Below are 25978 nucleotides of genomic sequence, written 5' to 3'. Positions count from 1 at the left end.
AGGTGGCAAGAATGCACAGAAGAACTGGACAAAAAAGATCTTCATGACCAAGATAACCACAAAGATGTGATCACTCACCTAGAGCCAGACATCCTGGAATGTGAAGTCAAGTGGGCCTTAGGAAGCATCACTATGAACAAAGCTAGTGGAGGTGATGGAATTCCAGTTGATCTCTTTCAAATCCTGAAAGATGATGCTGTGAAAGTGCTTCATTCAATATGCCAGCAAATTTGGAGAACTCAGCAGTGGCCACAGGACTGGAAAAGGTCAGTTTTCATTCCAATCCCAAAGAAAGGTAATGCCGAAGAATGCTCAAACTACTGCACAATTGCACTCATCTCACACACTAGCAAATTAATGCTCAAAATTCTCCAAGCCAGGCTTCAGTAATACGTGAACTGTGAACTTCCAGATGTTCAAGCTGGTTTTAGAAAAGGCAGAGGAACCAGATATCAAATTGCCAACATCTGCTGGATCATGGAAAAAGCAAGAGAGTTCCAGAAAAACATCTATTTCTGCTTGATTGACTATGCCAAAGCCTTTGACTGTATGGATCACAATAAACTGTGGAAAATTCTGAAAGAGATGGGAATACCAGACCACCTGATCTGCCTCTTGAGAAATCTGTATGCAGTCAGGAAGTAACAGAACTGGACATGGAACAACAAATAGGAAAAGGAGTACATCGAGGCTGTATATTGTCACCCTGCTTATTTAACTTCTATGCAGAGTACATTATGAGAAACGCTGGGCTGGATGAAGAACAAGCTAGAATCAAGACTGCCAGGAGAAATATCAATAACCTCAGATATGCAGATGACACCACCCTTATGGCAGAAAGTGAAGAAGAACTAAAGACCCTCTTAATGAAAGTGAAAAAAGAGAGTGAAAAAGTTGGCTTATAGCTCAACATTAAGAAAACAAAGATCATGGCATCCGGTCCCATCACTTCATGGCAAATAGATGGGGAAACAGTGGAAACAGTGCCAGACTTTATTTTTTGGGGCTCCAAAATCACTGCAGATGCTGATTGCAGCCATGAAATAAGAAGATGCTTACTCCCTGGAAGAAAATTTATGACCAACATAGACAGCATATTAAAAAGCAGAGACATTACTTTGCCAACAAAGATCCATCTAGTCAAGGCTATGGTTTTTCCAGTAGTCATGTATGGATGTGAGAGTTGGACTATAAAGAAAGCTGAGCACTGAAGAATTGATGCTTCTGAACTGTGGTGTTGGAGAAGACTCTTGAGAGTCCCTTAGACTGCAAGGAGATCCAACCAGTCCATCCTAAAGGAAATTGGTCCTGAATGTTTATTGGCAGGACTGATGCTGAAGCTGAAACTCCAATATTTTGGCCACCTCATGCGAAGAGTTGACTCATTGGAAAAGACTCTGATGCTGGGAGGGATTGGGGGCAAGAGGAGAAGGGGACGACAGAGGATGAGATGGCTGGATGGCCATCACTGACTCGATGGATGTGAGTCTGAGTGAACTCCGGGAGTTGGTGATGGACAGGGAGGCCTGGCGTGCTGCGATTCATGGGGTCGCAAAGAGTCGGACACGACTGAGCGACTGATCTGATCTGATCTGATGTGAAGAACTGATTCATTTGAAAAGACTCTGATGCTGGGAAAGATTGAGGGCAGGAGGAGAAGGGGATGACAGAGGATGAGATGGTTGGATGGCATCACTGACTCAATGGACATGAGTTTGGGTAAACTCCAGGAGCTGGTGATGGACAGGGAGGCCTTGTGTACTGCAGTCCATGGAGTCGCGAAGAGTTGGACACGACTGAGCGACTGAACTGACTGAATTGATCTGATAAAGCAGCCACAGGGTTTGAGAAGACTGACTCCAATTTTGAAAGATGTCTTATTGTGGATAAAATGCTATCAAACAGCATTACATGCTGCAGAGAAATTGTTTTTGAAAGGAAGTCAGTCAATGTAGCAAACATCATTATTTAGTTATAGTAAGAAATTGCCACAGCCATCCCAACTTTCAGCAACCACCACCCTGTAGCCATTGACCTAAAGGCAAGATCCTTCATCAGCAAAAAATTGCAACTCACTACAGGATCAGATAATGGTTAGCATTTTTTAGCAAGAAAGTCTTTTTGAATTAAGGTATTGTATTTTTAGACATAATGCTATTACACATTTAATAGATTACCATATAATGTAAACATAACTTTAATATGCACTGGATAACCAAAAATTATTGGAACTTGCTTTATTACAGTGGTCTGGAACTGAACTTGTAATATGTCTGAGTTATGTCTGCATTGTTGAACATTAATAAATTTATTTTCTTAATCATACGTAGAAGTCAAATGAAAAAGACATCTGTTCACTTCAATAAAGGCCACAGAAACACTCCCCTCAATTAATATTTATTTCTGATATTAAAATCTCCAGACCTCAAGACTAAACAGAGAAATACCTATGTGATAAAAAATGTCTATTTCAATGTTTGTTTCTGAAAGTACTACTACAAACTAAATGTCTTGTTCAGATCACTTGACTGTGCAGGCTGAAACTTGCAGACAGATATATATGATTGTGCTGTTATGAAGCAGAGAAATCCCTTGGAAGAAGAAACTATAATTATTTTCTAGAGTAGTAAGCCATTTCTTAAACCAGTGCCTTTCCTGCTGCTGCTGCTGCTAAGTCGCTTCAGTCGTGTCCGACTCTGTGTGACCCCATAGACAGCAGCCCACCAGGCTCCCCCGTCCCTGGGATTCTCCAGGCAAGAACACTGGAGTGGGTTGCCATTTCCTTCTCCAATGTATCAAAGTGAAAAGTGAAAGTGAAGTCCCTCAGTCGTGTCCGACTCTTCGCAACTCCATGGACTGCAGCCTACCAGGCTCCTCTGCCCATGGGATTTTCCAGGCAAGAGTACTGGTTGGGTTGCCATTGCCTTCTCCGAGTGTCTTTCCTGAAGTTGATTAATTCTGATTAAGTAGTCTAGAGTGTGGTTTTATTGAACAAAAGACAAATTCGAGGTACTACTCAAGGTAGGATGACATATCAGAGAATTTTACATATAAACTCAAGACTCCTGAAAGGGCAAACTAGGAAATACACATGTGTGCATACACACACACACACACACACACTCACACACACACATATACACAGTTAGGAAAAACACAGAAAACAAGGCCCAGATAAACACTTACCAAAAAATCAAATTGCAGAATCAAATAGATAGCAGAGAGTACTACTAACATATACAAATTACAAAATAAACATACATATTTCCTCTCTTACCTGTAGTTTCACTTTTCATGGTTTCAGTTAACCTGTGATCAACCCCAGTTGAAAAATATCAAATGGAAAATTCCAGAAATAAACAATTCATTACTTTTGCATTCTGAGTAAGTGATGAAATGTTGCATCATCCCACTCGGTCCTTCCCAGGACATAAGCCATTGCTTTTTCCAGTAGATCCCATCCCACTGATCACTTAGAAAGCCATCTTGTTTCTCAGATTGACTGTCAAGGTATTGCTGTGCTTGTGTTCAAGTAATCCTTGAAATGATGGATGTTCACTAAACTTATTGTGGTAATAATTTCATGAAGCATGAAAGTCAAATCATCATGTTGAATATTTTAAACTTACACAGTGAAAGTGAAAGTTGCTCAGTTGTGTCCAATTCTTTGCGACCCCATGGACTATACAGTCCATGGAATTCTTCAGGCCAGAATACTGGAGTGGGTAGTCTTTCCCTTCTCCAGGGGAACTTCCCAACCCAGGGATCAAACCCAGGTCTCCCATTGCAGGTGGATTCTTTACCAGCTGAGCCGCAAGGGAAGCCCAAGCTTACACAGTGCTGTATGTCAATTATATTGCAATAAAACTGGAAGAATCAAAAGAAATAAGAGCTAAAGAAATAAATAATTTGCTTATCTTAGAGTAGATAAGAATTTGAAGATTATAAACTGAAGTGAAGTGAAGTGAAGTGAAGTCGCTCAGTCGTGTCCGACTCTTTGCGATCCCATGGACTGTAGTCTACCAGGCTTCTCTGTCCATGGGGTTTTCCAGGCAAGAGTACTGGAGTAGATTGCCATTTCCTTCTCCAGGGAAGATTATAAAGGCACATAAGAAATTCAATAAAAAATTAATATGTATAGTGATTTTAACATAATGTCATTATTATAGCTAAAGTGAGTTTTCTGAATTTTGGTACATTACTATATAAAAAATTTTAAGTTGTGATTATATTTGGAAATGAGACTAGGGTTGAATAGGTTAAAGAGGACAGTATTTGCTATCTATTTTATTCCGTTCGTACTGTTAAAATTTTAGTTGACCATGTGTTGTTTTACTAGTAACTGAAAAATCACTGTATTGTACAACTGTAACATATATAATATTGTATATCAACTATACCTCAATTTGATAAAAAAAGAATTTAGATCTGAGGGAAAAAATAATTGAAAAATATTTTATATACAAAGATCTTCATTATACATTGGTTAAAATATACAAAATTTGGAAACAATCTTAATATCTTTCAGAGTTGAGGACTGTTATTTAGGAGCTAAAACCAAATTTCAGAGAAATATGAACAGATACAGGGAAAAAGTCACCATCTAAAGTTAACACACAAATGTTAATAATAGTATTTGAGTTACCACTGCATTGAATGCCCATTTTTCTACTTTTCTACATTTTTTAAATCACTTTTTCAACAGCAGAATACTTACTGTTTAAACTCAGGGAATAAAATTAAATTACCTTAAAAATAATGTGATTTAGTTATTATCATAAAGAGATAAGGAACCATAAAATAAAAAATGATACCAATAATTCACCATTAGAGTTTTTAAATAATCATTTTTTAATCTTTTAAGATTTAAGACTCTAAGGCCTAAATACATAATCATATAGCTTTGTAAAGAAAGCAGGTAAGTTAAACTGCCAAAGAAATGTTGCCAGCCTTTTAACTCAAAAGTCTTTGGGGGAAAAGCCTATACAATAGCCATGATTTATTTTAGTCTTTGCACAGGAGAGAAGAATCCAGTCTTCTAAATATAAAGAAACAGTTCCAGATATATTCTATGAATTTTCTACTTAACCTTGGCAAGCAACTTTCCTGGAAGTAGCTTGTAAACATTTTTACATCCAGGAGTTATTTTGGCATTTGATTCCTTAATGTTTGGACTTCACCATGAATTTCAATCATCAAAGCAGGTATTAGCTTAAATTAATGTCAGCCCCTTTTCCTTCATGAACTCATTCCTACTGCCTTTTATAGTCCTTTATGCACACTTCTTGTTTTCTATATTATTTTTTAAATTTTATTTTATTTTTAAACTTTACAATATTGTATTAGTTTTGCCAAATATCGAAATGGATCCGCCACAGGTATACATACATCTCAGTCTGTGATCTCATCTATTCGCTCTTTGTTTGTAGTACACACATCCCTCAAGGAGCACTGTCATTTCACCCCAGAAACCATACCAGCTACAAAGTAATCTAATAAATAACAAAACATCAAAAGGTGCATACACTACAGATCTATAATTGACTAGAAGGTGTATGTATATATATACACATAGATATGTAAATATATATGCATATACATGTATAATTAATGTAAAACAATTCAACTCTTCTTGCTTTTAAAGTATAATTAAACATAAACATAATTATTGAGATGTAAGAGTTGGATATGACTGAGCAACTAACAGTTTTTCACTTTTAATCAGAACAATGGCCCTCTACCAAATTCTTACCTCGTCGAGCATGTTTTTCATCCTTGACACAGACTTCATTTAAGGAACCAACTGGATCACAATGGCATGGCTGGCATGGTCTTGGATAATTTGGAGATACCTAACAAAAATATTAAATTGCTTTAAGTCAACTGTAATAAAAACACTAATACTTTTTGATCCAGTAAGCCTTAGAGATCATTTTAATGATATATAGTGAGACATTATATTGATAAAATTATAATATAAGAAAATTCTTTATTTTCACAATTTAATGATATGCAATAAGAAACTATATTGAGAAAATAATAACATAAGAAAATGTCTTTACTATATTTTCAAAATTGCTAGAATCCATTTCTTCTAAGTGGACATACAGAAGAGAATAATATAATAAACTCCTATGTAACTGTTACCTAGATTCAATGATTACCAGGATTTTACCATATAACTTTCATCATGCTTTATTCTTTGCTAAAGCTTTTAAAGAAAATCCCAAATAGTTTTTTAATCTCTACATATTTTAGAATGTACCTCTTTCTTTTATAATCACAATTATCATCATAGAACAAATATCAATGTTTGCTTATATAGAAAATGTAAGAGAAATACACATTCTATGATAAAATCTTCCTGTTTTGTTTTATTACAATGTAGTTCAAAATTAGTAATTTTCCCCCAAATTTTTAATTTTCAAAACCTTTTTCACATTGATCACAATATAACTAACTAAATTTGGTGCTTGAGAAAAGGTAATCTTAAATATTGACGTTAAAATTTTGATTTTCTCAGGAGTGAGCATAATCTGGTGTGAGGAATGTAGATTCTATAATTAGGAAGCCTTGAGCTCACATTCCATTGTGGCCACTTGCTGGCTATGCAGTCTCCTGCACCCTACTTTCTGGTAATATGAGATTAATAATAGCAATCATAATGATGTTATTAAATTAAAATTAAGAGAAATAACAGAAACTATCTCATAAGATTTCTCACATATATCAAATACTCAATACAACAAGTAGCTTTTAACATTAGAATATTTTAATTAAATAAACCTAGATTGTGTCAATGTACCGTACATAAAACATTTATTTTCTAGATGCAATAGGATAAGAATAAAAAAGCAACTAAATTTCTTTGCCTAGGAAATACTAAAATACTGCTGAATATACATATAATTATGTATATAAGCTATTTCCTATAAAATATTGCTTTTTTTTTTGATGTCGACCATTTTTAAAGTCTTTAAAATTTGTTATAGTATTACTTCTGTTTCATGTTTTGGGTTTTTGGCCAGAAGCCATGTGGAATCCTAGCTCCCTGATCAGGGATTGAACTTGCAACCCCTTACAACCTTGAACTTGCAACCTTGCTGCAGGGCAGGCAGCAAAGTCTTAACCACTGATCCACCAGGGAAGTCCCCAAATATAGTTTACATATATATATGTCTAGATTTAATTTATAATGAAAACTTGATTGTTAATAAGTATCATAAGCAGAAAAATATTTACATGTCTGATAGAATTCAATCTTCTAAGTCCATAGATCAGTTTCAAAATCATTATTTAATACCCATTCATTTACTTTCTATTGTGAAGGAAGGATCGTGTAAAGCCCAGATAGGTAAGGCCTGCTTTCTGTGTTAAAGAAGCTTACCCGAAAAGCAGACTTGAAAGATATTGATTAAATAGAATGTGCCAAGTGATAAAACAGACACAGAGGAGAGAGTTCTGGAGCAAAAGAGGAAGTAGTAAGAACACAATGAAGACAAGCAACGCTTCACAGAAAAAGTGACTTTTAGACTAGAGCTTGACGTGTGTAGCAATTTGAGGGCAAAATTGGGAGAAAGACTTTCTAACCAAGAGAAAACCGCAACACCAAAAAAACCCAAAACAAAAAAACACCTCTTTGGGGATATATAGCGATAAATTTCTTTAGGATAAATTCTTAGCTTTTATGAATATGATTTATGATTCCAATGATGAGCTTGAGTAAATCAAAACCTCTTAATTTATTATCCTTCCTTACAGTAATTGGGAAAATCTGTTTGAATCAGATTGCTGATCAGGAGAACTACCAGCGAACCCTCCTACACTGTTGGTGGGAATGTAAATTGGTACAGCCACTATGGAGAACAGTATGGAGGTTCCTTAAAAAACTAAAATTAGAGCTACCAGATGATCCTGAAATCCCACTCCTGGGCATACATCCAGAGAAAAACATGATCCGAAAGGATACATGCATCCCTTATTACAGGATAGCTAACAAGAGCCAAGACCTGGAAGCAACCTAAATTTCCATCAACAGAGGAACGGATGAAGAAAATTTGGTACATATATACAATGGAATATTACTCAATCATTAAAAATATTGAAACAATGCCATTTGCAGCAACATGGACAGACCTAAAGAGTGTCATACTGAAGTAAGTCTGACAGAAGAATAAGAAACATTGTATGACATCCCTTATATGTGGAATCTAAAAAGAAATGATACAAAGGAAACCTTCTAACATAAGATATTCTATAAATATATCTACTTTATACTTTATTTTTAATTTTACTAAAATAAGATTATTAATTAATTCTCAAAGTAAACATGGCCTCAAGCATATATATATACATATATGTTTTAATTGTTAAATATATGTACTTAGTAGATATACCTAAAATTAGATTTTAGGGCAATAATTTTTAATAATGCAGATATATGTTTTTAAGATATAAAATTTACAGTGTACAAAAATTTTATTTCTATATCTTCATAAAAACATAAGGAATTTTCACCCAAATACTAAACACTTGAAATAGTTGAATTTTTAGCACAAAATATAGTATACATATTTTTATGTGCTAAAATATCAAATTCTAGATTCAGATTCACTTAATAAGTTGTATTAAAAACTTGATCACGCTTCCAGTTTTAATAATGGCAGAGTGTCTTTAATAGGTCCAACACATCTTACAATGACAATGATGAATTCTGGACAAATATAAAAAATGAAATATTTGAGGGCTTGGAAGAATAATCAAAAGAATGCATAAATTAGAAGGATTTGAGATTTGAAAGAAAAAACACACTAGATAAGATTCATGTTCTTATAAGGGTAACAACAAAATCTACATATCAATACCCCTCCATTCTTAACTGATTCCTTGCTGCTGCTGCTGCTGCTGCTGCTGCTGCTGTGTCCGACTCTGTGTGACCCCACAGATGGCAGCCCACCAGGCTCCCCTGTCCCTGGGATTCTCCAGGCAAGAATACTGGAGTGGGTTGCCATTTCCTTCTCCAATGCATGAAAGTGAAAAGTCAAAGTGAAGTCGCTCAGTCGTGTCTGACTCTTCGCGACCCCATGGACTGCAGCCTACCAGGCTCCTCCATCCATGGGATTTTCCAGGCAAGAGTACTGGGGTGGGGTGCCATTGCCTTAATTGTACATTAATTCTGGGGACTCCAAGGGGTCCACTGGAAGCAACAGCAGGAAAGCCGAATGACCTGAATAGACTTTCTAGTCTACATGATATAACCTAAATAGAAACTAGTTTATCAACCAAGAAAGGTTAGATACATACCTTTAGTTTTTTTATTAATCTGCTCTAGAGAAGTATAAAAGCAAGCCTCTAGTTTCATAGTGATTAGTCAATAAGCTGACTACAAAATGAAACAAAATCCAAAAATCTTCAGAAGAAGATAACAGAATCTTTTGTCACTACAATGTATTAACCAAAATTTCCTGTGTTAATCATGAATTACTAGACATGAGGAGAAAAACTAAGGCATGGTCCTTATTCAAGAAAAAAATAGGTCAACAAAAACAGTGAGGTGCCCCAAGTATTAATAGACAAGGACTTGTATAGGTCTCTAGATATGCTGAAGAGCATAAAGGTTTATAATGAGTGAACACATGAATTTTTTTCAGCAGAGTGGAGGAAACTATAAAAAAACATAAGCACTCTATAAAGTTGAAAAATTAACTGGATATGCTTAGCAACAGATAACTGATGACATGCAGAAAAGTAGTATAGCTAATTAAAGATAAATAGAAATTATCTAATCTGAAGCACAAAGAAAGAAAAAAAAATTATCACAGCCTCAGTAACCTATAGGCACAGTTCAGCAACCTGGACTGTATGTAGCTGGAGTCACAAAAGGATGAGAGCACAGTTCAAAAAAATATGTAAGGAAATAATGGCCTAAAATTTCCAAAATGCAGTAATCTCAATTTATAACAAGAAGTTTAGTAACCAAGAATATAAGCACAAAGAAAGCCACATTTAGACAAACATGGTCTAACCAAGATTGGAAAACTTTTTCTGTAAAATTAGATAGTAACATTGTAGGTTTTGTAAGTCACCTAAGGTCTGTTTCTTCTTTTACTCTCCTTCCTCACCTCCTCCTCTTCCTCCTAGCTTTTGATTTATCTTATTCTTGCTCTTTTTCTTAATTGGGTTGTTCTTTTTCTTCTTGCTCCATCTCCTTTCCCTTTCCCTTCATTTCCTCCTCCCCTCCTGCTCCTCTTCCCTCTCTTTTTAAAATAAGTTTTTACAAATATAAAGAAAAAACTTTTTTTTGTTGTTTGCAGGCCATACAAGTATAGGCCATGGGTCAAATTTTATCTAGGGGCCATAGTTTACCAATATATGGTTTGTTTGCTAAAATATAAATATAAAGAGTATATCTTGAAATCAGTTAGAGAAGATAGACACCTTACATACAGAAGAACAAAAATACAAATGATGGCTGCCTTCTCAAAAGAATAAATGAAATCCAAAAAAGACCATAATACATTGAGTACAGGGCTATAACAGGTTCCCTCCCAGTTCTGTCTACTTATTTAGCTGCACTGTGTTTCTTAGTGATTACATCTATAAAAATGAAAACAAAATATAAAGTTTCCATTTTAATAATAAGTAATATTCATACATGGGACTTGCCTGGTGGCTCAGATGGTAAAGAATCTGCCTGCAATGTGGGAGACCTGGCTTTGATCCCTGTGTCGGGAAGATCCCCTGGAGAAGGGAATGGCAACCTACTCCAGTATGCTTGCCTGGAAAATTCCATGGACACAGGAGCCTGGAGGGATATAGTCCATGGGCTCGCAAAGAGTTGGACACAACTGAGTGACTAACACTAACCACTGGATTACTAATAAAGCCCAAATACTTAGAAACTAAACAATAGAGAACAAATCACAATGTGAATAGGAAATTATTTTAAATAAATTATGATGATGTGCATAAAGTATTTCTGAAGTCATGGGAACCAGCTAGTCGTGTAGACAGCGTGCTGTTAGCACAAGATGGAAAAACAAACCCATGGAACAGAACTGGGGCTCCAGATGTTAACTCAAATGATCAACTTATTTTCAAAAAATGGCTCAAAACAATTTGAAAGAGAAAAAAAAATGTTTTTCAAAAAATGGTGCTGGAAGAACAGGTGAAGCATGTAGATCTCAATCATTACTTCACATCCCACACAAAGATTTACTTGAGATGGGCTACAGCCCTAAAACAAAATTATGACTTTTCTAGAATTAAAAAGAAAAATTTTGAAGAAACACTTCACAAGAGAGGATACAGAATAGCCAGCAGGCACTTAGAAATTTAGTCCAAAAAAAAACTGCTGTAAATTCATAAAAGATGTGCTGTAGCACTCAGCATTGACAGGACTGACTTAGTGATCGCCTAGTACCGACTTGCCAGACCCACTACACCCACATCCACTAGGAGGACTACTTCAAAAAGATAGTCCAGACCATATGTTAGAGAGATGGAAGAAGTAGAACTCACACATATTTCTGGTGAACATGTAAAATAGTATCATTAACTTGATGAAACATTGGCAGTATCTTATAAAGTCAAATATACATCTATTCTATGAAACAACTATTATACTCCTAGACATTTACACAAGGTTAATAACACATGACCACAAAAAGACTCATATAAAATTGATTTGCAGGAACTAACCAAAAACTGGAAATGACCCAAATATATAGAAGAATGGATTTAAAATTAAGATACATTCATGCAGTGGGCTACTCCTTAGCATTTTTTAAAAAAGAAATACAATTGGTGTGTACAACATGGGTAAATTTAAACCTGTTATATTGAGTGAAATAAAGACCAAAAATTTTGTGAACTTACGATTTCATTTTTAGAAAATTCACTAAGAGGCAAAACTAATTTATGCTCTAAAAATCAGAACAAAGTTTTCCTGGGGGTAAGGATTGACTGGAATGAGTCACCATGGGACTTTCTGGAGAGATGGAAATATTTTATATCACATCCTCAGTGATTTATATCAGCTTCTATTATAAAATATTTCTAGTCACCTTTGAGATTTGAAGTCCAACTATTTAAAGAAGCAATCACAATTATTTTTCCCTGTAATACATCTCAGTCTGAAAAATCCAAAATAATACTTCATGAAAAAAAAAGCATACTTTACCCCTTTGGGTCTGAAGAAACCATCAATGCATGTCTCACAGTTTATACCAGCAGTGTTTCGAGTACAATTAATACACACACCCCCTCCAATGTACTTTCCATGTATATTTAAACTCCTATTTCTTCTGGCAACATTTTCATCATAATAGCATTCTTCAGCTTTCCCATGACAATTGCAGGCTGCATTAGGGAAAAATAAATTTATAAACTTTCAGATATATATAAAAATAATTTTTGTTACATAAGAGATTTCTATACCATACGGCAAATTATATTACATTATATGTATATACATACAAAGCCAATACAAATATGCCTAGAAAGTACATGAATCTATTAGATAAATTAATAAATATATATTAATGGAACTTAAAACATATAAATTAAACTGAATAGTATGAAATTGCCAATATTTGACTGATTTTATCTTACAAAACTGATATTTCATATAATTCAACGTATAGCTTCCTATTACAACAAACAGATTATTATTGAAGTATGACACTGAATAACATTTGTATAATCTGTGATGAATAATTACTATATGTGAATCTCTGTATTAGATCCTATGGGTAAAGAAGGATGTTTAGTGTATATACATTTGATCTTTGAATATCACAGGGATTAAGGGTATCAACCCTTTGCACAATTTAAAACTGGAGTATAACTTTGCAGTCAGCCCTTCCCATCCTTAGTTTCTCATCCCCCAGTTCGACCAACTGAAGATTGTGTAGCACTGCAGCTCTGTTGTCTGCATTTAGTGGAAAAAAAACCCCTATAACTTGTAAAGCAGGCTTAGATATAGTACAGTCGGTAAAGAATCTACCTGCAATGCAGGAGACCTGGGTTCAATCCCTATGTCAGGCAAATCCCCTGCAGAAGGAAACAGCAACCCTCTCCAGTATTCTTGCCTGGAAAATCCAATGGACAGAGAGGCCTGGCAGGCTACAGTCCACGGGGTCGCAAGAGTCGGACACGACTTACCAACTAAACCATAACTTGTAAAAAGTCACAAGATCAGAACTGTAAGCCAGACTCTGAAGTTAGGCTCCAGAGTCTTAGGGTGAATCTCTATCACAATCCCTTCAAGTTATCTAATAAGAGAGAAAAGATGTGCAATTAGTGCAAAGTAATCAGGACAAGAGGAGAGCTTTGTTCAGTGATGAGATCATGCTATTTTGTGCCAGTCTTGGATTTGGGTATCCTCTTTTCATTCATGTCCAACTCTTTGTGACCCTATGGACCATAGCCCACCAGGCTTCTCTGTCCATGGGATTCTTCAGGCAAGAATACTGGAGTGGGTGGCCGTGTCCTCCTTCAGGGGATCTTCCCAACCCAGAGGGTGAACCTGGGTCTCTTAATGTCCCCTTCATTGGCAGATGGATTCCTTACCACCAATGTCACCTGGAAAGCCCAGAAATATCAGTAGCAGGTCACAAAAGAGTCGGACACCACTTAGTGACTAAACAACTAAGGACAAGGCTTATAAGAGGTCCTACAGAGAAATCGAGTACATCTACAGATTAAATTCCTGCAAGTACAATTTCTAGTCAGGGGCTAGAATTTTAATTTTAATTAACTTGAAAATTTTCTCTCTAAAAATGCTATATCGGATTACTTTCCCTCCAACAGACATATTAAAACTGATCCCCCACAGCCTTGCCTACACTGTGTATTATCAACATTTTTAATTCAGCTCCTAGACATAGTAAACATTCAAACATATGTTGAGTGAATGAAAGAACATCTTGGTAAGTTTTTAAAAAGTACTTTTATTGTTTTAATGGATACTTCTTTAATCATAAATAAGTGTGACAATTTCCTTATATGGTTATGTCATAGTTTTTTCCTGAGAAATGCCTGTTTCAATCTTCGCTCATTTTTAACAGTTTTTTTAAAAAATTTTCTTATTGCTATGGATTCTTAATACAGGAAAGATATATTCCCCCTTGTCCAGTTTGTTGCAAATAGCTTCTTCAGTTTGTTGGCTTTTGATTTAGGATATAGCACTATTGCTGTATTAATGGAGAGTTTTCAAACTTTATTCTAGGGAAGTATATAATCACAAATATAAATCACTAGGCATGATATGCAACTTTATATCTTTAGGATAATGTACAAGAATTCTTAAAAATCTTACTGTGAAAATATATTGCAAGAAACCGTCAAGATTTCTGCTACCAGTATAATTAGAGAGAAACACAGAGGAATACAAATTTATTCTCACATTATTTAGAACTTGTATTGCTGACTGTACTTATAACCATGAGCTAAGGCAGGTAAAGACTGATGCTTGAGAAGCATACACTCCACATATGAGGGCCCTCTGCCTACAGCTCTGGCTGCTGTTTAAAGGTCCTGGACCTGCACATCGTCCATCTAAAGCCTCAGAGGACACAGAGAGTACCTACTCACAAACAACCATTTTACACTCTGCCATCAGCAGTTTGTTATTTCATTGAATGTTCATGACACATGATAAAAACTGTCTGTTAGTACAGGCTTAGCAGTGGAATATATACCCTTTGCACTTTATAGATACATCCTGCCTCAAATAAGCTAGACTGATAAAATCCAAATTAAATTCAAGTGAATTAGAAGGAAATTATTCATTTTATCTTTCTTTGTGGGAGAGATGGGAGGTTGGGCTTCCCTGGTGGCTCAGTGGTAAAGAATTTGCCTCCCAATGCAGAAGACAAGGGTTCAATCCTTGGATTGGGAAAATCCCCTGGAGAAGGAAATGGCAACCAACTCCAGTATTCTTGCCTGGAAAATCCCATGGTTAGAAGAACTTAGCGGGCTACAGACCATGGGGTCACATAGAGTTATACACAACTTAATACAATCATTGTAGGTTGTGACTAAACAACAATTCATTTTATAGAGGGATTTGTCATGTTGCAAAAAGATGTTTCTAAATCTTCAGAGGTAACTGGAACACCACTTAGCTTGGAAGCTAAAATTTTCATATAAACTCTTATGAATATATATATCACTGAAAGCACTATGTATACAAGGTTTTATGGTTAAAAACCCTATCTTTATTTTGTAGATTTTTTTTATTTCAGTTTGGAAATCCAACCTCCCATCTCTTCCACAAAGAAAGATAAAACTGTTTTATAATAACAGTATTTTTAAAAATGCATAGAGCGGCAAGTAGAAATTTCCTTCTGTGTTGCTCTGTCTATCCCTATGGCTAATAAGTTTGATCCATCCTTTCCATTTCTTTGTTTAAACAGATACATATTAGTGGAGAGTGGTAAAGGGTTTTGCAGATCCACTTAACATTGCATTATGATAACTGTGTGATAGAAAGTCAGAGACAACAAGAGGAATCCCTACCCTCAAATGATACTCCCACCTATAACTGCTTATATTCCACAAGCAGAAGAGAAATTTATTAAATTTAAGGAAATTTGAAAAGAGATATTCATAGTGTCATTCAACTTAAACTCAGCCTTAGGAATGAAAGTCTGCTGTCAATTGGGAGAAGTTGTGGAGATCCTGAGGGATGATCAGGAATGGAGTTGGGAGTAGAGGAAAAAAAAATGAAAGGTTGGGCATCTGATGCTGTTAAGGTTTACCCGTTTACACCACTGCGTAGTGGGGCCCCATTCCTCGATATCTCTCAGAACAATGACTGATTTCTAACCCAAAATATCTTCACAAGCACACAGTTCAGTTCAGTTCAGTTGCCCAGTTGTGTCCGACTCTTTGCGACCCCATGAATCGCAGCACACAAGGCCTCCCTGTCCATCACCAACTCCAGGAGTTTACCCAGACACACATCCATCGAGTCAGTGATGCCATCCAGCCATCTCATCCTCTGTTGTCCCTTTCTCCTCCTGCCCCCAATCCCTCCCAGCATCAGAGTCTTTTCTGATGAGTCAACTTTTCGCATGAGATGGCCAAAGTATTGGAGTTTCAGCTTTAGCATCATTCCTTCCAAAGAAATCCCAGGGCTGATCTCCTTCAGAATGGACTGGTTGGATCTCCTTGCAGTTCAAGGGACTCGCAAGAGTCTTCTCCAACACCACAGTTCAAAACCATCAATTCTTTGGCGCTCAGCCTTCTTCACAGTCCAACTCTCACATCCATACGAGACCACAGGAAAAACCATAGCCTTGACTAGATGAACCTTTGTTGGCAAAGTAATGTCTCTGCTTTTGAATATGCTATCTAGGTTGGTCATAACTTTCCTTCCAAGGAGTAAGCATCTTCTAATTTCATGGCTGCAGTCACCATCTGCAGTGATTCTGGAGCCCAAAAAAATAAAGTCTGACACTGTTTCCACTGTTTCCCCATCTATTTCCCATGAAGTGATGGGACCTGATCCCATGATCTTCATTTTCTGAATGTTGAGCTTTAAGCCAACTTTTTCACTCTCCTCTTTCACTTTCAACAAGAGGCTTTCTAGTTCCTCTTCACTCTCTGCCATAAGGGTAGCGTCATCTGCATATCTGAGGTTATTGATATTTCCCCTGGCAATCTTGATTCCAGCTTGTGCTTCTTCCAGTCCACCGTTTCTCATGATGTACTCTGCATAGAAGTTAAATAAGCAGGGTGACAATATACAGCCTTGATGTACTCCTTTTCCAATTTGGAACCAGTCTGTTGTTCCATGTGCAGTTCTAACTGTTGCTTCCTGACCTGCATATAGGTTTCTCAAGAGGCAGGTCAGGTGGTCTGGTATTCCCATGTCTTGAAGAATTTTCCACAGTTTATTGTGATCCACACAGTCAAAGACTTTGGCATAGTCCATAAAGCAGAAATAGATGTTTTTCTGGAACTCTTGCTTTTTCGATGATCCAGCGGATGTTGGCAATTTGGTCTCTGGTTCCTCTGCCTTTTCTAAAACCAGCTTGAACATCTGGAAGTTCACTGTTCACGTACTGCTGAAGCCTGGCTTAGAGAATTTTGAGCATTACTTTACTAGCGTGTGAGATGAGTGCAATTGTGCGGTAGTTTGAACATTCTTTGGCATTGCCTTTCTTTGGGATTGCAATGAAAACTGACCTTTTCCAGTCCTGTGGCCACTGCTGAGTTTTCCAAATGTGCTGGCATATTGAGTGCAGTACTTTCACAGCATCATCTTTCAGGATTTGAAATAGCTCAACTAGGATTCCATCACATCCACTAGCTTTGTTTGTAGTGATGCTTTCTAAGGCCCACTTGACTTCACATTCCAGGATGTCTGGCTCTAGGTCAGTGATCACACCATCCTGATTATCTGGGTCGTGAAGATCTTTTTTGTACAGTTCTTCTGTGTATTCTTGCCACTTCTTCTTAATATCTTCTGCTTCTGTTAGGTCCATACCATTTCTGTCCTTTATCAAGCCCATCTTTGCATGAAATGTTCCCTTGGTATCTCTAATTTTCTTGAAGAGATCTCTAGTCTTTCCCATTCTGTTGTTTTCCTCTATTTCTTTGCATTGATCGCTGAGGAAGGCCTTCTTATCTCTCCTTGCTCTTCTTTGGAACTCTGCATTCAGATGCTTATATCTTTCCTTTTCTACTTTGCTTTTCACTTCTCTTCTTTTCACAGCTATTTGTAAGGCCTCCCCAGACAGCCATTTTACTTTTTTGCAAGCACACAGACACAAATCAAAAAGCAAAAGAGGTAAGGGCAGAAAACAAAGAGACTCAAGACATTGTTAGTATATGCAGAATCTTAGGCTTAAAAATAACGTATAGTTAGGAAATATTTTATGATTAAATTCTTTTATAATTCAATAATTTTAAGGACCTATCATGTCTGATACATGATACACGACAAATACATTTTATTCAATTCATATATAAAGTTGGCATTAGTTTAAAATGTCTGCCAAGCCTGTTTTGGAGGCCATAGACACCTCTTGATCTGAAAAAATGTGATTGGGACTGATGTGCTAAACTACTAATATTTGAATTCAATTGAATCAGGCTTTCTGACTAGTTGGGATTTACAGTTCCGCAGAAATTTTTGTTTTTAGGTCTCATCTTGGCCTGAATAGATCTCCAGAAACACAGGTTTGTTTAGAATCCCTGTCACCATTATGGGACAGTTGGCAATACTAGGCTACAGATGACAATATCAGTCATCTGTTATGTTTCTTGGGTATTTCCCTTCAGGAAAAACTGGACATATGGGTTGTTTTGAAAAATGACAACATTCAATATTAAAGTATAAAAGAGTGCTTGTTGGCACATATTTACATAGCCAGTTGTTTTTATGATTTCTCACTACTGGCTCTTTTTTGGTTGTCACTGTCCAATAATTACTATAGCATCAGTTCAGTTCAGTTGAGTTCAGTCGCTCAGTCGTGTCTGACTCTTTGCGACCCCATGAATCACAGCACACCAGGCCTCCCTGTCCATCACCAACTTCCGGAGTTTATTCAAACTCATGTCAATCAAGTCGGTGATACCATTCAGCCATCTTATCCTCTGTTGTCCCCTTCTCCTCCTGCCCCCAATCCCTCCTAGCATCAGGGTCTTTTCAAATGAGTCAACTCTTCACATGAGGTGGCCAAAGGCCTGGAGTTTCAGCTTTAGCATCATTCCTTCCAAAGAACACCCAGGACTGATCTCCTTCAGAATGGACTGGTTGGATCTCCTTGCAGTCCCAGGGACTCTCAAGAGTCTTCTCCAACACCACAGTTTAAAAGCAGCAATTCTTCGGCACTAGGCTTTCTTCACAGTCCAACTCTCACATCCATATATGACCACTGGAAAAACCATAGCCTTGACTACATGAACCTTTGTTGGCGAAGTAATGTCTCTGCTTTTGAATATGCTATCTAGGTTGGTCATAACTTTCCTTCCAAGGATTAAGCATCTTTTAATTTCATGGCTGCAGTCACCATCTGCAGTGATTCTGGAGCCCCAAAAAAATAAAGTCTGACACTGTTTCCCCATCTATTTCCCATGAAGTGATGGGACCAGATGCCATGATCTTAGTTTTCTGAATGCTGGGCTTTAAGCCAACTTTTTCACTCTCCTCTTTCACTTTCAACAAGAGGCTTTCTAGTTCCTCTTCACTCTCTGCCATAAGGGTGGTGTCATCTTTATATCTGAGGTTATTGATATTTCCCCTGGCAATCTTGATTCCAGCTTGTGCTTCTTCCAGCCCAGCATTTCTCATGATGTACTCTGCATAGAAGTTAAATAAGCAGGGTGACAATATACAGCCTTGATGTACTCCTTTTCCTATTTGGAACCAGTCTGTTGTTCCATGTGCAGTTCTAACTGTTGCTTCCTGACCTGCATATAGGTTTCTCAAGAGGCAGGTCAGGTGGTCTGGTATTCCCATGTCTTGAAGAATTTTCCACAGTTTATTGTGATCCACACAGTCAAAGGCTTTGGCATAGTCCATAAAGCAGAAATAGATGTTTTTCTGGAACTCTTGCTTTTTCGATGATCCAGCGGATGTTGGCAATTTGGAATCTGGTTCCTCTGCCTTTTCTAAAACCAGCTTGAACATCTGGAAGTTCACTGTTCACATATTGCTGAAGCCTGGCTTGGAGAATTTTGAGCATTACTTTACTAGCATGTGAGATGAGTGCAATTGTGCGGTAGTTTGAGCATTCTTTGGCATTGCCTTTCTTTGGGATTGGAATGAAAACTGACCTTTTCCAGTCCTGTGGCCACTGCTGAGTTTTCCAAATTTGCTGGCATATTGAGTGCAGTACTTTCACAGCATCATCTTTTAGGATTTGAAATAGCTCAACTAGGATTCCATCACCTCCACTAGCTTTGTTTGTAGTGATGCTTTCTAAGGCCCACTTGACTTCACATTCCAGGATGTCTGGCTCTAGGTCAGTGATCACACCATCCTGATTATCTGGGTCGTGAAGATCTTTTTTGTACAGTTCTTCTGTGTATTCTTGCCACCTCTTCTTAATATCTTCTGCTTCTGTTAGGTCTATACCACTTCTGTCCTTTATCAAGCCATCTTTGCATGAAATGTTCCCTTGGTATCTCTAATTTTCTTGAAGAGATCTCTAGTCTTTCCCATTCTGTTGTTTTCCTCTATTTCTTTGCATTGATTGCTGAGGAAGGATTTCTTATCTCTCCTTGCTCTTCTTTGGAACTCTGCATTCAGATGCTTATATCTTTCCTTTTCTCCTTTGCTTTTTGCTTCTCTTCTTTTCACAGCTATTTGTAAGGCCTCCCCAGACAGCCATTTGCTTTTGTGCATTTCTTTTTCTTGGGTATGGTCTTGATCCCTGTGTCCTGTACAATGTCACAAACCTCCGTCCATAGTTCATCAGGCACTCTGTGATTGTCACTGATACCATTTCTAATATTAGCATTTTATATTATTACTAATGTGAAACGACACATTGAAAAATTAATGGATTAATAAAATAGATATTCTTTCTCTACTCATTTGATTTCTTGCCCTCTCCCAGTTACCTTCTCTCCTATTCTTCATAACTCCTGTCCCCAAACCCTACCCTTTAATAAGTATAACTAATGAATCAGGGGCCTTATTCTTCCTAGATAATAACATGAGTCTAAGCTTTAGGGTATGATCTCTCTCCCCTCTGGTTTTCTCCATTTATTAGATGACAGGTATTCAAAAGCTATTTACTAGGGGAGGAACTATATAAAAGGGGAACAGGCAGAGAATCTGCAGCTATACTGGTTTGATAAGCATTTTATAAACATACCTGTTTAGAAGGGTAATGTCTATATCCAGTAGGTTTTACTGTATGTTTATTTACATTTCTCTCTCCCTTTCTATGTGTGTGTGTGTACTATTACTAAAATAGTAATAGTTTACTACTATTAGTTTAAAATGTCTTCCAAGCCTGTGATGGAGGCCATATACACCTTTTGAACTGAAAAAAAAATGTGATTGGGTGCTTCACTAAATGTGATTCACTAAATGTGATTCGCTAAAATGGTAATATTTGAATTCAGTTAAATTGGGCTTTCTGGTTAGTTGTTTGGATTTATAGTTCAGCAGAAGTTCATATAGGGGCTTACCTGGTGCCTTAGACAGTAAAGAATCTGCCTGCAATTCAGGAGACCTGGGTTCAATCCCTGGGTTAGAAAGATCACCAGGAAAGGAAAATGGCAACCCACTCCAGTATTCTTACCTGGGAAATCTCATGGACAGAGGAGTCTGGTGGGCTACAGTTCCTGGGGCCACAAAAGAGTTGGACATGACTGAGTGACTAACACTTTCAGAAGTTCACATATGTTATGCTATAAACTTTAGATTCATCCCTGATAACAGTAAGTGTACATTATGCTTTTACCTACATCTCATAATTCTCACATAGTGGTAAATTCATAAGTGTTTTGTAAATATTTGTCAAAAAAATAAAATCTTGGAAACTCTAAAACAGGAGAGTAAAAGAGCTTACAGCTACTGTCTTGGATGAAATGCATATGAATTTGACATATGAGTTCACCTGAAATCAGCATGTGTTTACACCACCTGTGCCCCAGGAAAAGAAGACTTACACGTGGTGTTGGACTGTCTGGAACATACCTTCACATTCACTTTTGGTCAGGAAAGTGCCTGCTCTCCAAGGTTTCTGATGGAATCCAGGACAGCACTGGTCACAGCTATCGCCACATGTGTTATGCTCACATTCACAGCGGGATTTCTAGTCAAAAAAGAAAAAAAGTGGGGGGCAGGGTGGGGAAGCATATTTCAGCATTCTTTGGAACCATAAATGAAGGGTTTCTCCTAAAAGGTAGAATGAAGACAAGAGAAAACATGGAACCTCTGAACCAAAATCTAAAACTCTTGTCAGTCTGGGAAGGAAGAGGTTCCAGCAGCAGAAGTGATGAATATATTTGATCACCAGCTTTGGGAGGGAGGTTCAGGCTGGTACTGGAATCACTGGGCTCAGATGAGCAGAGAATGAAGGCCCAATCAGGAGTGGTCTTGAAGACTAGAATCACTTCTCAAATTCCTGAGATCCACAGGTTTTCTGGGTTGGATGTATCCATTTTAAGGTTTCCATCAAAGTACTATTAACATTGGAAGGACTGATGCTGAAGTGGAAGCTCCAACACTTTGGCCACCGGATATGAAGAGCTGACTCATTAGAAAAGACCCTAATGCTGGGAAAGATTGAGGGGAGGAGGAGAAGAGGGTGACAGAGGACAAGATGGTTGGATGGCATCACTGACTCAACGGACATGAGTTTGAGCAAGCTCTGGGAGTTGTTGATGGACAGAGAAGCCTGATGTGCTACAGTGCATGGTGTGGCAAAGAGTCAGGCATGACTGAACGACTGAAGTGAACTGACTATTAGTATTTAGCATAGGAAGAGGGGAGAAAGTAGATGGCTAGGCATGGAGAGGCAGGGATAGAGGAGAAATCTAATACTCCAAGCCTGAATCTCCTGTCTGCAAGTGTTTTGAGTACAGTCTTATTTCACTGCATGGAACCGTCCTTCCAAGGCTGCTGTGCAGGTTCTCAAATCTTGGGAAATACTGCTCATCAGTACATCTGATAGACAGTGCCCACACCCTGCAGAAAGCAGGACCACAACCTTGTGAAGAAAACTATGCCAGGGATTTGAATCTTCCGTAGGAAGTAATACTATGATGCGTTACTCAGAAAACTAGCTTTGAAAGAAATATCATTTGTATTACAGTTGTAGTAGGAAAAAGTGTTTACCTAGGTAGCTACATTTACTGATCTCACTATTCAAAATATTTCTTCCATACATAACGTAGATGATTCTGTATTTCACCAGATTGTTTATGCCTGAGAAAAACAGATGCTCATTCATCTTCTTTGCTTAGGTTATGTTCACTTAATACATTGTCATTAATGAAAAATGCAACCTAAAACCATTCCAGCATTTTCTGACCTGGCGATTTCAAGCTCTCTTGAATACTCTCTTTCACTCTACTCCTTACTGCCCCATCTTACCTTGGTCTCTGGTTCCATGGTCATTTATATTTACTTCCAGGTACATTTTTCATTTGTTTGCATTAATATTTTTTGATGAAAATTCATAAAAGAAACAGGTTGATTGATGACAGGCATTCTCTAAAGCTAAATCATACAGCAGGCTGTCATAGCTAGAGAGGTTTCAAAATAGATAGACTGGTTTGGAGCCTTTTTGGGAAAAAACTAATCTGTTTTCTGATACTGTAATGGTGCCCTTCAAAGTCTATCATCCTAACTGCCAGCTCTATTTCACCCTGGCATGGCTTTCTGTTACACCGTCTAAGTGGGGACCTGACACCCATTCACAGCGTCCCTGTCAGCAAAGCTTCTCATGAAGCATTTTACAGTTCAGAGCTTCATTTTACCTAAGCAGCCTAAAAATATACATACATTTGTCACTGGATCAAGTGGACAAGCCCTGGCATGACCGTAGCAGATGCACATCCCTCCAACCGAAATATCCTTGACCGAGTAGTAATACTGCAAAAAGCAATCCAGAGAGAAATCCTGTTAAGACTACTGCAAGGTGGAAGGAGCATTCAGTTAAAAACTTGGCTTTATGCTTTTACCCTTAGTTGGAAGCTCTAGAAAAACTGAAGGCTCACAAGAGTATCCAGTAACTCCTCACATTGAAACCATGGCCCAGGGGCAGAATGCCTCTATAGTTTATGTTAGGTGGGTAATTTAGAAATTTATTTCCCACAACAATACAAAGTGCTGCACAGTACAGAAACTCCATGCTGGAGCATTTATTATAGAAAGCAAATTGTTACGGGGTGGGGGGAAGCAAGGACAATAATTCTTCATAAAAGTTGAAAGACAGAAAACCTCTTTTATTATCATTTTAGGAATGCCAGTGTTCACGAATCATATGCAGACTGTTCTACTTAATGAATTTGAAAAGAATCAACAAATGTAAGGGAAAGGGTGCTCATGATGACACATTTCTTAAGCATATCAAGAAGCACATGAAAAGTAATTAACTACAAGATTGGTTTAATATAATGCAAGATGTAAACTAGATGTGCAGAACACTATTTCTTCATTATTATGTTAAAATGTTCATGCAATTACCTTCCTGTTTAGGTTAACATAGGACTGCCTCAAATTATTTTCATCTACCTAGCTATTTTTGAAAGGTTACTCATAATTTATACAACTGGACAATTAAAAAAATTTAACTAATTTGTATATCACAAGTTATAGTTATTTGTGAAAGTACTTCATATTATCTTGTGGAATCTAAATAGTCATCACAGTGGTAGATAGTTCTATTATTCCAATTATTTACACTAAACACACACACACACATTTAGTGAGAATAAATAGATAGATACAAATCTGAGTTCCCTGACTATAAATTCTCTTTTCTAATTTACTTCTTTTTTAAACATTTTTTCTTTTTGTTTTTGCTGTTTATATACAGTATCTTTTATAATATTTTGTGTTACTTTATCTTACTTGATACACTTACACCTCACACTATTGTAACTTGCAAGGAAGTTTATATTTAATTTAGATGTTAAACTCTGCTTTTCACTAACTTCATCACCTAATAATACAGATAAAGCAGGCATAGTTGCTCAGAATGCTGATACAGACGTTTTGTGGATGCTTTTAAAGCTGCTTTAAATATAAATGTGTAATGCTTCATTTCTAAGTCATGAAGAAGAGTTAAAATTCAATATCCTATTTTTATATATTTAAATTTATATGTAGGGTTTACAGAACTTGAGTACTTCCAAAAATATAATTAATGTTGAACTTTACTGCACTATTTTAAAGGTTCATATACAATGAAGTTATAAATAATAGATGTGCACCCCAACACCCTCTCTGCCTTCAGCAAAAGATGATAAAAGGAACACGTTTACTTCCATTGATTTTTTTCTTTGACAGATATACTGTCAGGAAAGATTAAATTTCACTTCAAAATTATTCAGTCTTCCTTGGTGTGTATTTTTAAGTCATGCCAAAATTATAATTAAAAGTGATTTTTTAATAAGTGAGGAATCAACTTTGCTGTAAAATAATGATTACTTTTGCAGAAGACAATTTACAATAGACTGAAATATAATACAAGGCAAAATTATTTCAGGTTTGGAAAGGGCACTAAAACATCCAACATGTGTTCTATGAGGACATAAGACTTTAAAAGTTATTTTGTAATGATGGAGAAGTTAGGTGTGAGGAAGTTAAGCAATGAGAAAATGTATGAGGAGTCCTCACATATTTGTGAAAAGCACTGCCCTTCAATATTCAGTCTGTAGGCTCAGCACTTTGCTACCTGGTGGCAACAGTTGAACCCCAGTAGGGTCATTGTGGAACAATGTTTTGTCTCACAATCTCAGTTTCTCCCTACAATCCTCTTTTCTCCTTTGCTTCTAGTCACACAGTAGATATTCTGTTTGCATGTATTTGATTTATGGATTTACTACTGAACTGAGTCTCTAGCTAATACTGTCTTGGTTGTATACATGCATAAAAGGGAGATGACATAAACCAGAGAAACTGGTGGGACATGGGGATAGGAGGAAGCAGAGTTATGACTCATAGCAACCTGAGCTATAAAGAAAGCTGAGCGCCGAAGAATTGATGCTTTTGAACTATGGTATTGGAGAAAACTCTTGAGAGTTCCTTGGACTGCAAGGAGATCCAACCAGTCCATCCTAAAGGAGATCAGTCCTGGGTGTTCATTGGAAGGACTGATGCTGAGGCTGAAACTCTGATACTTTGGCCACCTCATGCGGAGAGTTGACTCATTTGAAAAGACCCTGATGCTGGAAAAGATTGAGGGCAAGAGGAGAAGGGGACGACAGAGGATGAGATGGTTGGATGACATCACAGACTCAATGGACATGGGTTTGGGTGGACTCCAGGAGTTGGTGA

General features: G+C 37.1%; 1 protein-coding gene across 6 annotated transcripts in view; it reads right to left on the bottom strand.

The window, feature by feature from the left end:
* LAMA2 (laminin subunit alpha 2) overlaps positions 1-25978 on the bottom strand; it is a 710513-nt gene that overhangs the window by 416005 nt on the left and 268530 nt on the right. For all 6 annotated transcript variants that reach the window (XM_055535601.1, XM_055535597.1, XM_055535598.1 and 3 more), the window contains 4 exons: positions 23480-23569; positions 21668-21785; positions 12182-12360; positions 5753-5852 (listed from right to left, as the gene is read on the bottom strand). In XM_055535601.1, the coding sequence (XP_055391576.1) occupies positions 5753-5852; positions 12182-12360; positions 21668-21785; positions 23480-23569 (487 nt within the window). The remainder of the gene's footprint in view (positions 1-5752; positions 5853-12181; positions 12361-21667; positions 21786-23479; positions 23570-25978) is intronic.

Source organism: Bubalus kerabau, chromosome 9, assembly GCF_029407905.1.
Source record: "Bubalus kerabau isolate K-KA32 ecotype Philippines breed swamp buffalo chromosome 9, PCC_UOA_SB_1v2, whole genome shotgun sequence".
NCBI lineage: Eukaryota > Metazoa > Chordata > Mammalia > Artiodactyla > Bovidae > Bubalus > Bubalus kerabau.
This window is presented reverse-complemented; position numbering and strand designations above follow the sequence as displayed.